This window comes from Gymnogyps californianus, chromosome 1, assembly GCF_018139145.2.
Source record: "Gymnogyps californianus isolate 813 chromosome 1, ASM1813914v2, whole genome shotgun sequence".
Taxonomy (NCBI): Eukaryota; Metazoa; Chordata; class Aves; order Accipitriformes; family Cathartidae; genus Gymnogyps; species Gymnogyps californianus.
In genome coordinates, this window is record NC_059471.1 from 11,818,453 (window position 1) to 11,832,522 (window position 14,070).

The window sequence follows — 14,070 nt, forward strand, 5'->3', positions numbered from 1 at the left end:
TCAAGGGTAAGTTTCAGACATAAATCACTACTAAATGCAAGTATTTAATGAATGAGGGTTTTTAAGTACCAGTACAGTACCTCTCAAAACAATTACTCTGAGCAGGTAGATTTGTTTTTGATCAATAGTGGTTTAGAAGGATACTGGTAGAACTTCAGCAATGCTGTCAGCCCAGCAGATGATCTGTATTGCATGGGAATTAGTACACTAAAGATTTTCCCATGGTAATGGCATGTTGCATGATTTTGAGCTTCAACTTTGCCATCTATAATTCAGGAATGGAGAAACTTGCTTCTCTGTGTTAATCAAATTGAACTGAAAATTGCATGTAAGACCTGAAGTACTTGTCACTCAGTATAAGAGCTGTAACAAAACACTTTGTTGTCCCATGCGCGTGCCTGACTGATCCCAAGCTCCTTCCAGACACCACTAGCAGAGCTGAAGCACTTCTGTAATGGTAGCAGCAGCAGGGTTTGGGGTATGTTGGCCCACATTTGGTGCTCTGATCAAGCAACAGTGGAAGGCATCTCCGTCACCCACCTTTCTAGAAGCCCTGTTCAGCACTTCTGTTAGAAAATAGAGAACTGCCTCTGAACTATGAATGGTACAAGATGATTTTTAATGCTTACTATTTTGAAAGTTTGGTTTCAGGACATCTGTGGAAGACGAATACACCTTGAAATGCTTCAAGGAAAAATACAGAAATGGATTACATCATGCATTTGTGTAACAACTTGGTTTGTATCTTTTAAATTCTCACTACTGTATGCAAAGTCTTGATTTCAAGGAAGCTACCGCGGGGCAAAGCTTCTGGCCAGGCGAGCAGGACAGCTTCCCCGTGTGCCTGCCGGCAGCATTATCCATTGACTACTGTAATTGCCAGCTGCTCTTCTTTCTCAAAACTTTTAACGGTGGCAAAACAAGGACAGTCAAGTCTACTTCAGTCCTATAAACAGTGTCTCAAGATGCCTCATTTTATGAAAAGCATTATTAAAACCAAGCTAGTACTTTTGAGTGTTAGCAGACCTACATCATCCATCCAGTTAAACTGGTCTCTTCCGTCTTTACTTCCATCAGTCCGCCATTGCCTCGGGTGAGGACAACAAGGCATCCTTTCATAAGGCAGGCCCATGGCAACACCCCACAGGGGTACAAAACGTTTGTGATGTGCATGCCCGCTGCCGAGCATGGTAACGCTGACTGACACAAATGAGGAGCCGTTGATACCTAGAGCAGAACCGTTGAGGATACCTAGAGCTGTCACCCACCCTGTGCCCCAAGCGGGCGTGAGGTGGCTGTCCCCTGGGGATGGCAACTGGCCACACCCTGCCGCGGAGGTCCCCCCGTTGTTAACCCTGTGCTGTGGAAGAGCTAGAACACCTCAGCCGTGACTGGAAATGGCGGATCCAATTGCCCTTCTCAGCACAAAGCTGCGGGAGGAGGTGGACTCCCTCCCTCAGGAACTCGCGCCCCCGCCGAGGCGCAGCCCGAACATGGCGGAGGGCGGGCAGGACGGCACCGCTCTGCTCTGCCCCGCGGCCCGCCGCGCTGGGGCGCTGAGACTCGGCGCTGCCCGCCGCTCCGCGCTCCCTCCTGCCGGTGGCGGGGCAGAGCCGGACCGCCCTCGCCCGCCCCCGCCCGCCCCCGCTCCTGTGGCAACCGGTCCGGCCGGCTCCTACCTGCTCGGGCGCGGCGGCGGCCATGAGGGCGGCGAGTGGGGAGCAGCTGGCGGTGACGGCTGAGGAGGCGGGCAGCGATGTCCGCGGCGAGGCGGCGGGAGGCGGGCAGCCCTGTGAGCGCGGTGGCCCCCCGGCCCGGCGGCGGGGCCCGCCTCACCGCCCCCGCCCGTTGCGGCCTCCGTTCCCCTTCCCCGGCCCCCCCCCCCCCCCCCCCCCCCCCCCCCCCCCCCCCCCGGCGTGTCCCTTCGGGGCAGCCCAGCCTTTCCCCCGCAGCTCCCCACTGATCCCCCGCGGCCACCTAGTTTGGTGGCCCCTCGCCTCCCCCGGCCCCGTGCATCCCACCACCGCCGGGATCTGGGTGGTGCCGTGGCAGGCAGGGACTCCCCTGCCGCCATGAGGTACCCTAATCCCCCTTCAGCTCCTTGGAGACCTCCTTTAGCGAGGACATCTCCTTGGAGACCTCCTCCATGCGCGGCTCTGCCTTGGGTTGTTCGCGATGGGGAGACACGGTGGCCATGTCTCCCCGAGTGCCCTGGCGTGGCCTTGGCTCCTGCATGGGAGAGCCACCTCACCGCGCTGCCAGCCCACCAGCACTCCCCTTTTGGATTTACCCACCGTGGTCCTGTTATGAGGAATCGCTTGATGTTGGGGAGCAGGGCCTGGCTGAATATCATTGTATATTTGTAAATGATTTGTCTTAAAGTGTATTAAAGACAGAAGTAGAGCAGCATAAAATGACATTACATTCACGTTAGCGTTCAGGGAATTTAAAATAACTGGTTCTTTTGTAATATGTTTTACTAACAGGGAAGAAATTTTTATATGTTGAGCCATCTAGGAGAGTTAAAGAAATACTTGAAGAAGAGCTTTATTTTCGGAAAGAAGCATGCCACGTTAAACATCCAGCTGCAGGTAATCCTTATGCGCAAATGGCAAGTGTTTGTCAGGGCAAATGAAATACAAATTGTTTTGAGGAACTGTGGCAAAATTCTTATTTTTAAAAAACAGCCCAGAACATTTATGTAATAGCCTGGGGAACATTTAGAAACAGAAGAATTGCATATAGTCTTTATTACTTTTTTTTTTGTCTGAAATTACAGGACCATAGAAAACATGGATAATTCTATATGATCTATCAGTTTAATAAAACAGAAACAAATGCCAAGCAGTAGGGAGGTTTTGTTACCTTTTTCTTTAAAAGAGGTGCTGTAGTTATTAGAATACTTTGTCCCCTTCTGCTGTTCAAAACTGAAGTTCGTGTTGGAAAGAAGGAGTTGAGGTAAGAATGATAAAGGTAAGTAAAGGACAGGAAAACAGTGAAAGCAATTAGAAAATCAGTCTGTTTAGGCAGCTTAAAGGTTATGGAGAGACTTGATTACAGGAGGCAAATGAGGAAATGGAAGTCCATGAGGGAACAAGGTGTTCGGTCTAGCTAAACTATTAAAAGTTCTGAGAACTGGAGATAAGAATGAGATAAGATCAGAGTAGAAATAATTAGCAGTTTTTAACAAAAAGAGAACTTAATGCTGGAACAATTTAACAAAGATCACTTAGATTCACCATTTTTAATACACACTTTAAATATTTTGCAATTAAACCATTAGTCCTGGTCCAAGCTCATTTGCTAGTCTTGGTGCAGGAATGAGCCTGAAGCCATGCGACCCATATAGGACAAACTTACATCATGCTGGTGGCCTCCTGCAGCCATAAGATCTGTTAATCTAATTGTAGAGAATTAACTTTCAGAAGTTTGTAATGTTTAAGGATAGGTTATCTTATCTGGTTGACTACAAGGTCTTATTGCCTTTATTAGCCAAGCCGTTGTATTTTATTAGGTACCTCTCTGTAGAGTCCATTGAGTAAACCTGGTTATTCCACAGCTTCCCTCATTAGTTTGTTCTAGTGGTTGGTGTATTAAAAAAAAAAAAAAAGCCTGATTAATCATTTGGATTTGCGTGATTCAGCTCCTTGCTTTTCTTGGATATATAATGGTGCCTTTTTTAGTACCCAGGATTTTCTTCCAGAGGAGGTGTATACGCATATATTTGGTTTTGGCTCTTTATGTACTCTCACCAATTGTTTTGTCTTCTCTTTTAAAATGTGAATACCAAATCTGATCATGGTATTTCAGTATTTGTATCACTAGTAGCCTGTAGAGAGAGAGAATCATCTACTTATTTTAGATCTAACATTAGCACTAGGACGTTGAACTGTTTGTCGACTGTTACTCCTAAATCCATGATGCTTTTGCTCCACAATATACAGTTCCCATTCTGTAGCCCCACATTCTCTTCCGTAGAGTAAAGCTATTGCTTGGTTATATTAAGCTGCATTTTGTTGGAATAAGCCCACCACTATATCTCCTAATTATTACATCCTCCACAGATGTAATAAGGGCATTTTTGCCTTTGTTACCAAATTTGGAATATTTTGAAAAAAGTCTGGTTTCTCTTATGTAGGATTGAGACCTAAGTCTAAACTCACTCAAAATGAATTTAAAACAGTTGGATTCACAGACAAAAATGTACGTAAGTTGGGTGATGTGATCAGTATCCTGTCAGATGTAAAGACCATTTGAACCTGCAACTCCATTACTGTGATTAGGCTCCTCAGGCAATTACAGCACCCACCTGCAAATGAATGACTTGCATAGGCTCTGTTTATAGTAAATGGAGAGAAAAAGGCACTTTGAAAATATAATTCTTCTGACTTGTCCTAGATACCTACCGTTGCATGTGTCATGCTCTAAAAGTGCCTGTTCTTTTGCCATTGACTGTAAAGGAGTTCTGGACACGTAGCTGAATTGCAGATGTTAACACTGGTCTGCTCAAGCTGCTCATGTGTTTAATGTTACTAAGAGCCAAACACAACTATATTTCACTGCATCCATCTGCCAAGGGATCAAAATTGTCTGGAATATTTGAGTCTGATTGTATGAATGGATGCTACCATATATGTTCTCATGATTTCTGGGGAGTGCCACAATGAAATGTATGTTACAAAGGCTTAAAGTACTAAAGATAATATAGAAACACTACAAAAATATTCATTACAGGAATGTATAATATGGATGTATAACAAGCTCGATGTATAAATAGTATGTATAGCATAATATGTTATATGCATAGTATAACAACGCTATGTATAATAAGGTCAAATAGATGTTGGTGTACAGATTGTTCAGCAAGTACCTAGTTCCTTTTTCATCCATATACATCTGGAGAATTAGAGATGCTCCCTCAGTGGCCGGGGCTCGACAAACAACAGTTGTCAGGTTGGATGGTTACTGATTTACACAGTTTAGATGATTAGTAGGTTTATTGTTTTACATAAATTGGATGGTTAGTAAATTGTAACCTTTCCACAAAATAAATTAGCTTTTGTGCTTTGTTTTGGTGGTGTTGGTTTGGTTTTGGTTTTTGGGGGGTTTTGGGGGGGGGGGGGTGTTCTGCTGTCTTTTTATGAGAGCATTTGGTATTCCAGTATGACCAATAAATCATGCTGGATGCATCGATGGTATTACTGCTGTTTCTTATACATTATAGATCAGCTGCATCCTGCTTCAGCTAGGAGCCTAGCAGTCTTAAGCTGTTCTACAGACAGTAGAGCGTCATATACCTTTAGCAATCTGAATTGCTCTCTGAAGATGTCAATCTCTTTTCATTAACTATGGAGGAAGATTATAATGTTCTGCTTAACTACTTCTAATTACTGTATAGACCAAAGGGACTGTCTTTTAAAAGTTACATTAATTCTACAACAAGTTGAAATAATCAGTTATAATGGTATTATTTTTACAAATTATTAACAGTGGCTCTGGAAGGAATTTGGAGTGTGAAAAAGAATTTCTCCATTGGAAACCTGAAAACAGTGTCACAGAACAGAAATGGTTTTCTTTTACGCCCTCAATTCTACTCAAGGCATGCAGGAATGAAAAGTAAGAGTCAATAATAAGACACTTTCACTATAACACCTCATTTTAAAATTTCAGGGCAATATTATTTTATAATTCATAGACATCTCACAGGACTGCAGATCTGTTTTGTTCAATGTTATTTTTTCATCAGATTATCTATATGGTCTTATGGTAATCACCACTGGGCATCTTTGCAGAGCCAACCCACCTCTTCCTTTAGTAAGTAGCCAACAGACTTGAAATCTGTGCATAAGAAACCTGTTTAGGACTGCTATCTTGAATCACCTTCTTTCATATTCTGAAACCTTTTGTAAACATGTGGAATAATCACTTGTTTCCTACTGATGAGTGGTGAGTGTTGGTTTTGTGTAGATAATGAACCTTACTTGCCTTTCTTAACCTCCAACCTTAACCAATTCAAATGTTTGGAAAAGCCCTCCTTCCAACACACCTCCTGAAGAGAGATTGATCTAGGCATCATTTCAGGCATTTTAGCATTTGCCTGCAATGGTCAGCTGGTGCTCTGGGGCAGGTATTTCTTTCTTGACAGTCAGTGGAGTGTGGCTTTTGTGGAGCAGACCTGTTCCTTATGAGCTGGTGGATTTTAGCATAGCCTTCTCAATGTGCCCACCTTCTCTCTTTCAGTGAAATGTATTAACTTTTATGGAAGGTGAAAGCTTCCAACCCTAAGGAAACAGAGTTCATTAGCTTTGTAAGAGGAATATTGTTTGTGCCATGAGCTTGCAGAATATATGAACTCGGCGTATTTTGCCATTAAATGAAGCTCCTTCCCATGTTCTCGGGGTTTAGCGGTTTAAAAATACAGCTAGCTGCGTGACTAGCAACTCTTTCTTCCTATTTTGATCTTGTGAGCTCTGGAGATAGTGGCATCTTAGTTACAACAGTAGCATGAATTAAGTTATTGCTAGTATAAGAAGCGTTTAACCAGTACAGCCTTCTGCCACGCTGCCTTTACTCTAGAGAGAGTGTTTAGGAACAGAAAAAAAATTTAGGAACATTTTGTTTATAGAGCAGGCCTAATCTATGGCAGGTATTAACTGCAGTCATTTCTGGTATGTACTTAAACCAAGAAAATTTTAGCCACACCATAGAAAATACAACCAAATAATGCCTTAGAGTTTGGAGACATTGGCATAATTTTAAAACTCCTGTACCTGAGGCTTCTAGTGAAGGCATGCAGTTTTCAAAGATCCTGATCTCCTCTGTTTCCCGTTAAGATCTGTGAGGGAAGAACAGCTTTAAAACAAAGCAGTTTATTAAAATTGATTTAGGTGCTGAAATTTATGGGCTCTGTTGGTTTTCCTTTGGGAATTTAGATGTACCTTCATTCCCAGGGACTGCTGCTAGAGACAAGTGATGCTCTCCTCACTAGCTATACTGCCTGTTTTGCAGCAGAATAGGCAGATATCATGAGAGAAGGGGTGGCAGAAAAGATACAAGACAGGAGAAAAACTGGAAGCAATCTGGCTTCAGCTCCTACACTCACAAAACCATTTCCATTCACACACCCTCTTCTTTGTAAGGATCTGGGGAAGAAATCAGGTGGTAATGTACTAATTGGGAGATGGAGTAGGTACAGGCTATGGAAATGGACAGAAAAGAAGAGGGGTTTCAAGAGAGAAGATGAGCATACTGTGTTTAGTGCCAGAAGGAAAGGCACCACCAAAAGGAAAAGGAAGAAGCACAGACAAGGGGAATGAAAGAGGAGACATAGAACAGAAGGTCGGGAATTCCTGAAGGGAACTGGAGAGAGAACACAATTCAGCAATGCAGGGATACAAACTGAAAGAAATGAAGGAAAAAGATGTAGGAGAAATAAGTAAAGAGACAAAAAGAAAAAAGTATATATGCATGTTGCTGAATTTACTGAAGTTAATGCATTTATTTTTGCTTCTCCCATTTAGTGCCTTTCCCTAAAAGTGACTAGTGGTTTGGGGGGCTCACTCCATCCTTACAGTGGATCTTGTTTTTTTTACAGATTGATGAACTTTAGTGCTGTGAAGACCTGAGCCTGTTGTGATGTGTCAAATCGAACATCAAAATGACTAGCTGCCTTTAGAAATGTAGATCGGTATTTCTAAGACTTTGAAGAAAGTTCTGCTTGGATAGGGAGCTGTTTCCTGTGTTGTTGTTTTATTCATATCCTCGTACTGCTTTTTTATCAGATGTTGTAGTAGCCAAATCTGATCCATATTTCAGCCAGTGATGAAGATGTCACAATCCAAAGATAAGAAAGTGTTCTTGCTGACAAAAATGTGCTACTGTGAAACTCGACATTTTCATAGGCTTCTCTGTTGCAAAGTGATTCTAAGTTCCAGCAGAAGATTGTAATGTAATTGAAGGGATGCCTTAAAATGCCTTAGGCTGAGGCCATTCATTAAACTGAGCAGTTCATAAGCCAAGAGTTTGTGATTTGATATCTAGCCTGATTTAGTAAAAGTTTAACATAAATAATCCTCTCTCTCTATATAAGAGTTATAGTGTCAAAGAACCACAGAGGCAGCATGGAACCTGAAATAACCTGTCACTAAACTCTCACTCTTAACCATTAGTACAGTGAGGTAATACCTTGTTTGGTATTACGATCACTAGTTTGTTTTGTATTATCACACCACTTAGGAAACAAATGTGGATCCTTCTAGGTACTGCATAAAACCAGAACAAAAGATAGCTTTGAAACGTCATGGATGATTGGAGGAGGTACCAGAGACAGGAGTGACATTTGCAGCTACAGAGTAGCTTCAGTGCTCTGGTAGCAGACGAGGGCCTGGAAGCTCTTTCCAGCAAAGCATCTGAGCTGGCTGAGCCTCAGCCATGCAGGAGGAAGTGAAGAGTGATAGTAGTTGGAGACTCCCTTCTGCGGGAGATGGAAGCTCCCATTTGCTGCCCCAACATGCTGTCTGGGGAGGTTTGTTGCAGGGCTGAGATCTGGGACGATGTGGAGAGCATGCTGAGTCTTGTCTGGGCCTCGGACTTTTACTCCCTGCTCCTCTTCCACGTGGACACCAACGATACTGCCAGGGGAGATGTGGAGCGTATCAAGCATGACTACATTGCTGTAGGGCGAGTCAAAGACACAGGTGCCCAGGTGGTTTCTCCTCAATCCTACTGGTGAGGGGATAGGGCTTGAGGAATGGATGGATCCTGTAGGTCAACTATTGTTTGCACAGCTGGTGCTGAAAATGGGGAGTTGGTTTTTATAACTATGGGATGTCCCCTCTTTGAGGACTAAGAACTGCTAGGATGAGATGAGATTCACCTCAACAAGTAGGGCAAAAGCTGTGTTTGTACCGTAGCTAGAAGGATCCATGATTGTTTCCTAAGTGCTGTGATAACGTGAGAAATACATAGTAGTGATCATTTGCCTGGCTAGCCTGGGGAGAACTGTAAGTAGGAGCGACAGGGGAGGGAGATGACAACCCACAGTCAAGTGAGGAGGTGGTGGACCAGGTTGGTGGGCATGATATTTCCTGTCTTCATGTTTAACAATCTAACCTGATGCTCAGTCTTTACCATATTTCTAGAATAATTGTAGCATGTTCTTTTCCAAATTAATAATACTGCACTTACCCTACAATTTTCATTGCCAGAATTCTTCCCAGGCATCCCTCCAGCACACTTGTGGGATAAACAAGCGGTAGTCTTTTTCAAGGAGGGAATTGTATTGTACAGTGAAAAAAATGAACTAGGACTGATGGATAATTTAAAATTGGAGTTGAAGAGTTCCTTATTCCCAGTTCTACCTCAGACTGATAATTCACATCTTTCCTGAGGTGTGATCCTAAGAGGTAGAGATGGGATTTGTTTCTGGGGCTCTCAGATCCTAAGGAAGTATCTAAACCACGCTGAATATTGTTAAAAAGGAAGAGTCTCAGTGACAACTTTGTGAAGCTAGACTTTGTTTTCCTTTGCTTTTTTTACAATTATCTGTGAATGAAATGGGTTGTTTGTTTTTTGATTGTCTGGAACTCTTCTCTGACACTAAAAGTTTGTTTTTATTTTTGTGTCAGTGAGAAGGGGAAAAAAACCACCACACCTTAGTTGGCTCCAAGCCAACTCTTTTCAGCATTTCCATTTGACTTCTGAATGAAAAAAATTATTGGCACTGAAAATTGCACCTGAGGCACTAGAGGAGTAGCTGCTTTGGGAAACACTATTCTCACTTTTTAGATGCAAATTTGATCATGAACCACACAATAATGTTTGAAAAACACTGGGTTTTCAGACAGAGGCTTTGATTAAGCTTGTTGCATCTCAGTTCTGCTCCTTGCTTCATTTTTATTCTACTCCCCTCCCCCTGCTTTCTCATTCTTAGTAATTTTTATTCCATGACCTTGTTTTAAAATTTTCCAAATGAAAAGACTTTCTGGGTCTATCCTGGATTCCTGCACTAGCTCAGTTTTGCTGCAACAAAGGCAGATTTGTGAATCTCATTTGTGCCTTTGCTCCCTCTTCCTTTTTGTGCAACCTTGTACAACGGAGAAATGCCTTTTAGATCTTCTCTACTGAATATTTTATTTCAGTTCCAAGGCTTGGGTAATTCTTAGCTAGTCTGATATATTCACGTTCGTGACCTTTTTATGTGTTTCATCTTTCATTTGAATAAAATGAAACAATTTGTTTAAATATAATAATGTTGCATACTATTATAGTAATGTTATTAATATTACTATTATATTTATAATATTTATAATATTTCATTAAATGGGCTTTCAGGTAATTTAAATTAACTGTGCTCACATTTTATCATAGTGATTTTTTACTAACTGTTCAGCTACCCTTTTCTCTTAGCTTTTTCATATTATTTCATTTCCAAACTAAACACTACTGTTTTAAAAGACAAATGTTATCATTGCTTCCATGTATTAATAACAGTGTTCAAACACTGACATCTTTCAAAGGTTACGTCTACATTGTCAAGCAATGAAGGCCAATAGGAAGGGGTCAAATTATTAAAGCAATTGGTATTGAGAGCCCCATAACTAGACTATATGTGGTTTAGGAGATTTATTTCAAACTAGAGCTAGTCTTGTCTCCTGGACTGAAACGTCACCTCGATGCTTGAGGTTCAAAGATATCTGAAGAAAAGCTCTAGCACGAACCCTTGCCCTCTGGCCTGGGGGATGCTCACTCGGTAAAATGAGAGCATCAGAGCTGGTTGCACATCACTGCCCCTGCCACTGATGCAGTCCAGTGCTCCAAAAAACAAGGAAGATTGAAATCCATGATAACTGCTAACAAATATCCATGGAGCCAAATTTGGACTGGCTGGTACACACACGCATGTCAAAGTGTCTGAGGATCATGTGGTTTTGGTAGGAAAGTTTTCTGCTCTGATTTTGGCTCTGGTCTACACTGGTGAACAACAAAGATGTGTGCTGCAATGGAAGGTCAAAGAGCGTTCTGGGACAGGATTCTCCATCCACAGTGTGCACAGCACATTTGTTCATGCTTGTGCCTTGACCTGGAAATGTCCACTTTGCATAGTTTTAATCCAACCCTGCTCACAGTCACAAGCAGAACTGTAGCCGGGCAGAATATTTTAACATCACATTTGCTGCATGTGCAATAATGTGGGCTTGTCTGTCCAGAAGCTGTTCATCCAACAAGGCAGGCATCAACTTTCAACTGAATCTTTTATCTCTCGTCATATTTCAGAATTCTAAACTTCCAAGCAGGAAGATCATAATCCTGAATATGAAACACTAGGTAATCAAATTACAGGCATTTAAATTTTATGCTAAAATACAGCATGCAATTTCCACAGAACAGAACTTTTATCACTCTTTTTCGTACAGGATTTAGGTTCTTACTTAGCAAAAACTTCTGTTGAAACCATGGGGACTATTTATGAAGAGGAGATTTCAAAGTCATTCTTAGTGTCGTTTTGGTACCAGATAGCATCCTGCTACTCTTTGAGGCTGATCACATTTTCTTAGGATAAAAAACTCCACAGGGTTTTCCTGGCTGATAGAATGTCTGGCTTGATAGCTGTGGCTGAAAATACAACCACATCTTGCAGTACCTTTTAAGCTGCATTTGCAAGACAGTTGACAAATAACTTCAAAGACTTTTCTAGGCTTAAATACTTCTCAAGTGTGACAAAACAGAGTGAGTCAGAGTAGAAGAGGAAGCCAGCTGGGAAGCTCTAGGCAAAAACATTTACTGCTGTTAGAAACGGCAAACATTTGACCTTCAAATAAGCAAAATATTTTTTATTTTGCAACGGCTTCATTACTAACGGCCAGCATTTTATTTTAAATTCCTGACTATAAGCAACAGTGGAGCTTACTGTGGTTTCCACAGAGCAGATAAACCACAGTTCCCCAATTTGTGTATACAGTACCAAGAAGTCTGTGTGGCCCTCAGCTATCTCCTGGGATGGTTTACCTCCAAAGCAGACAAAACCAGGTGTGTTTCCTCTGGAAGGTCTGCAGGCATCTGGTAATGCTACTCAACCTTCATCATGTTGTACTTCCCAGTGACGTCTGTGGAGTTTTTCCCAAGTCAGAGTGAACAAAACTGCTTGGCAAAACCCTACCAGCGCAGAGTAGCTGATCACAGTCGTGCCACTGACACACCGTGTCTTACGGCAGAAATGAGGCAAACTGGAGCTGACGTGGGTTACTGCCAGGCTGGTATTTCTTCTCGTGAAGAGAAATGAGACATTAAAAAGGAAAGAGAAATCCCTTGCCTACACACAGGTCTGAGGACACCTGACTTCTAACCCTGGTCCTGACAGTGAGGACGCTCTCTGTATCCCTCACTCTACAGCAACACACCACATCTTGCTTGTAAGTTTATTACAACAAAATTTCTAGGAGGCTGCTGGACTCTGAGCTGAAGACACACCTATCGTTACTTTCAGTAGTGACTATGATGAATATCTAACTAAAATGTATTTCTGTGCTATCTCCCACATTGTGAGGAGTTTGAAGAACACATAGCAATAGCAAAACAATTGGGTCTGTAATTTGTAAAAATTCTAAAATATGCCTTGAAAATAGGTTTCATCATGCTGTAGATACAAATTCTATAAAGACTTCTGAACTAGTGGACTCCTCACAACATGTAAATGTAAACATGTATTTAGTCTCCACAGAGGCAGGTGTAACATAAAAAGGAACTTACGGTGACAGTATTACTCATAGAAACATTTTAGGCTACTGTCCTCTCATCTGAATTGATCTAATGCTTATTTGCCATAATAAGACACATAGGAAATGTTATAATACTGGATTTCCATACTTTATATACCATTGGAACTTACTGTGGATTTCAGTAATAGCTTTCTTCAATATGCAGTGTAGAGCTTTAGCTCTAGGTGAGTTGATGAACACAGAAAGCCTCATTTTGATCTCATGCTGAATAACTCAACACATTTTTTCCCGTATGACAATAATCCTAAAATGGATGCCATTGCAGTGCAGCTTAACGTCATGCTGAAGTTTCACTGGGGGACTGCAAAAAATCAAAAGTAATTAGCCAACTCTTGCTATTAATCTTCACAAGGAAAGCTTCCTCCCCCCTCCAATTTGTCACTACTTGCCTTATAAAGACTTCCATGTTGAGTTGTCCTGAAACATTTCCTAAACCCTGAATTAATGCCAACATTTTTGTTGACTTTACCAGTTGCAGGATCAGGCCTGGCATCATCAATGTAATTGGCTAGGCTTTGGAATTGGAATGGCTTAGCATCAAATCTTCAAGCAATTCAGGAAATGAAAACTTGACTAGACAAAGACTCCTCCAAAGCCATATATCAATGCTGAAATTTAAGTTCCTGAAGGAAAATAAGAACTGCCATTGTAGCTGATACGATCAAAGTTATTGAGTGAATCAGAATTCCACAGAAGTCAACTGAGCTCTCCTGCTGACTTTCATGGGTCCCAAATTTCTCACGTTATCTGTAGAAATGGGTAAAATGACTAACAGTAGAGCTTTTGGACCACTTTGACTCCTTAATTAAGGCAGACTGGGGATTGTGCTCATTTTAGGTGGTGTTCATTGTATTGGATGGATTCTGGATTGATTCTAGATACAGCTCATGCCCTCAGAGGATTTGACTCTCCCTTAGTGTTGTATTTCTACATTTGTTTGCAGTTTTCTACTGCGGTAAAATAATTTTCCCAGATTCCCATTTTGTCACTAAAATCAGTGTTATTTGTCAAGACAGATCCTATGTTTATTGCAGTAAGAGATTTTTTTGCTACTATTGGCTAGCACACTATTTTGCAGACAATACTAAATTAGAAAGCGAGGTTGACGTCCTGGCTTGTACAACTTCAATTCAGAGAGGCCTTGATAAACTTGGAGTGAGCCAACAGAAACCTTGGGAAGTTCAGCAAGGAGAAAGAGCAAGTTCTGCATGTGGAGCAGAAAACCCCCATGCAGTGATACAGGCTGGGAACTGGCTGGCTGATAAACAACCATGCTGGAAAGGACTTGGGGTCT

General features: G+C 41.9%; 1 protein-coding gene across 1 annotated transcript; it reads left to right on the plus strand.

Moving 5' to 3' along the window:
* Positions 1 to 1,701: 1,701 nt before the first annotated feature.
* On the plus strand, positions 1,702 to 8,459 carry C1H11orf97 (chromosome 1 C11orf97 homolog). Its single transcript, XM_050914062.1, has 4 exons — positions 1,702 to 1,792; positions 2,487 to 2,591; positions 5,491 to 5,616; positions 7,595 to 8,459. The coding sequence occupies exons 1-4, from the start codon at positions 1,702 to 1,704 to the stop codon at positions 7,597 to 7,599; spliced, it is 327 nt and encodes a 108-aa protein (XP_050770019.1). The 3' UTR covers positions 7,600 to 8,459.
* The last annotated feature ends 5,611 nt before the right edge of the window (positions 8,460 to 14,070 follow it).